This window comes from Myotis lucifugus, unplaced genomic scaffold (genome assembly GCF_000147115.1).
Source record: "Myotis lucifugus unplaced genomic scaffold, Myoluc2.0 scaffold_2315, whole genome shotgun sequence".
NCBI lineage: Eukaryota > Metazoa > Chordata > Mammalia > Chiroptera > Vespertilionidae > Myotis > Myotis lucifugus.
In genome coordinates, this window is record NW_005873363.1 from 23934 (window position 1) to 26103 (window position 2170).

Below are 2170 nucleotides of genomic sequence, written 5' to 3' on the forward strand. Positions count from 1 at the left end.
TAAATGTACAAACACATAAAAAGAAAATAAACACATAATCCTACATGCAAAGGAAAGTAATAACATTTTGTCATTAAATTTAGGAGGTTCCCAATGGGGATTTGGGGATAAATCACTAATGAGTCATAAGGAAGCGCTCCTTTGCATAGCTGTCCTCTGTATGCATTTAGCTTCATGGATAGCAGTTGACTGAGGGTACACTTATTGAATGAGGGCATCCCGGACAATATGCATATTCCTCTACTGTTAGTATAAATGGACACATAACTGGTTGTGCTGAAGTCATTTAAGGAGCAAACATGGACAGTTAACAACAAGAGGTGAACATGGAACAACCACACAGCGTGACAATGACCTGCGACATCGCCTGCCACATGTAGACTAAGGCAGAAGCAGCTATGATCGCAGGTGGCTGCCACTGGGATTCCATGTCCTAATTCTCCCAGTCAATTATGGGGCATTCACTCCCAAGTAGTCTATGATTGGCCCAATTAAGTACTTCGGACATTTTCACCTCGGTTGGGAAGTAATCAATATAGTGGCTAACACATGGTTTACTTATTTTTTTTATTAAGTTTATGTGTATCCACATTTAGGAAAATCTATAAATAGTTCATGTTTTTAGGTGTGAGGTCTCATGAGGCAGGCGGGTGCCGCTGGGCGAGCGACAGAGACAGAGACGTGATTGAGCTCAGCGTGCCCTCTTCCTGGACAACGGGAAAAGTGCTGACAGACTCTGAGAGTCTGAAAGGCTTGTGTAATTGTTTAAAAGCACAGTTCTAATGTCCACCCCACTTCTGTTGTTAACATGTTATCTTTCTGGCAGCAATTTCAAAAAAATAACGTTCTTACCCCAGACTGTGGCTTTCCTCTTGGCAGGGCCGGGAGTGGAGGAGGCAGTGGGCTGGGCGCTGTCATCTGTGGGGAGAGTGCAGCCAGTTAACACGCCAGACACGGGTACAGCTCATGCTCACAGGAGGGCCACGCCAGCAGGCGTGTTGAGAAAAGTAAACTTCCAGAAAGCTTGTTCACAGGCTCTGTGAAATCAGCGCACAGTGGGGCTTTAAACATCTCTATGCTACTTATATAAACTGAGATAATATCTCCAGGAGCAATTTTGTGGTTCTTAGCAAAACAAAGGTATGAGGGTTCATGATTGTCCCTCCGTTACTGCGTGTCATGGGCACATCAAATGATCAATTTTCAAGGTGGAAGGTTCTCTGTCCTGAAATGGCCGTGAAGGTCAGGAGTTCAGAGCCCCGCTCTCACCCCTTAGAGACAACGGTTTTCTCGGGAAAGAAAACGAAATAACAGAGAAAGAAAAATGTAATGTCCATCTAGGGAAGCCATGGCCCTGAAGTCAGGTTTGTTGCTATCTGTGCTTTAACACATTTCTTTCACATCCTGACTAGTTTCTATCAGATTCAGGGGAAACGAATGCATCTCACTGGTCTGGGAACACACAGGCCAGGCACACCTGTCCTCAGGACACCATATGTTTGAAACGCCAGAAAACACAGTGAAGGGAGAGAGGCGCAGACGCACCCGGGTCCCCACAGAAGTGCTGGCATGCTGCCTCGCTTTCGAAGTTGTTTAGGTTCCCATCACAGCCTCCATACACGAACTGCTCGCAGCGCCCAGAGCGGTGGTTGTAGAAGTAGTTCTTGAAGTATAAGCCGCAGGGCCCCATGTCCGCATCCAAGAAGCAGTAGCCAGGCCGCCCTGGGGGTTGAACGTGTGTCAGAGAGTTCTCCTTGGAATAAGTTACTTATTCCTATTAAACTAGAGGCCCAGTGCACGAAATTGTGCATGGGTGGGGGTCCGCTCAGCCCAGCCTGCACCCTCTCCAATCAGGGACTCCTTGGGGGATGTGCTACTGCCAGTTTAGGCCCAGTCCTAGCAGTTGGACATTCCTCTCACAATCTGGGACTGCTGGCACTTAACTGCTCACCTCCCTGGCTGCCTGATAGCCCCTAACTACCCCCCGCCCCCTGCCAGCCTGATCACTCCTAACCACCTCTTCCTGCTGGGCTGGTCACCCCTAACTGCCCAACCTCTCCTTGCTGTGCTGGTAGTCACCGGCTGCCCTCCCCCGCCAGCCTGGTTGTTCCATGCAGCCTGCTGTTCAGTCCTTTGGTCGTCCCTCACTGACCCCTCTGCTGGCCTGGTC

General features: G+C 48.9%; 1 protein-coding gene across 1 annotated transcript in view; it reads right to left on the minus strand.

Annotated features, from left to right (window-relative positions):
- LOC106695709 (tissue factor pathway inhibitor-like) overlaps positions 1-1690 on the minus strand; it is a gene marked incomplete at its 3' end in the record, with an annotated part of 10985 nt that extends 9295 nt beyond the window's left edge. Inside the window, exons 1-2 of the mRNA XM_014450451.1 lie at positions 1546-1690; positions 853-918 (exon numbers count right to left, since the gene is read on the minus strand). Of these exons, the coding sequence (XP_014305937.1) occupies positions 853-918; positions 1546-1690 (211 nt within the window). The remainder of the gene's footprint in view (positions 1-852; positions 919-1545) is intronic.
- Positions 1691-2170: the final 480 nt, after the last annotated feature.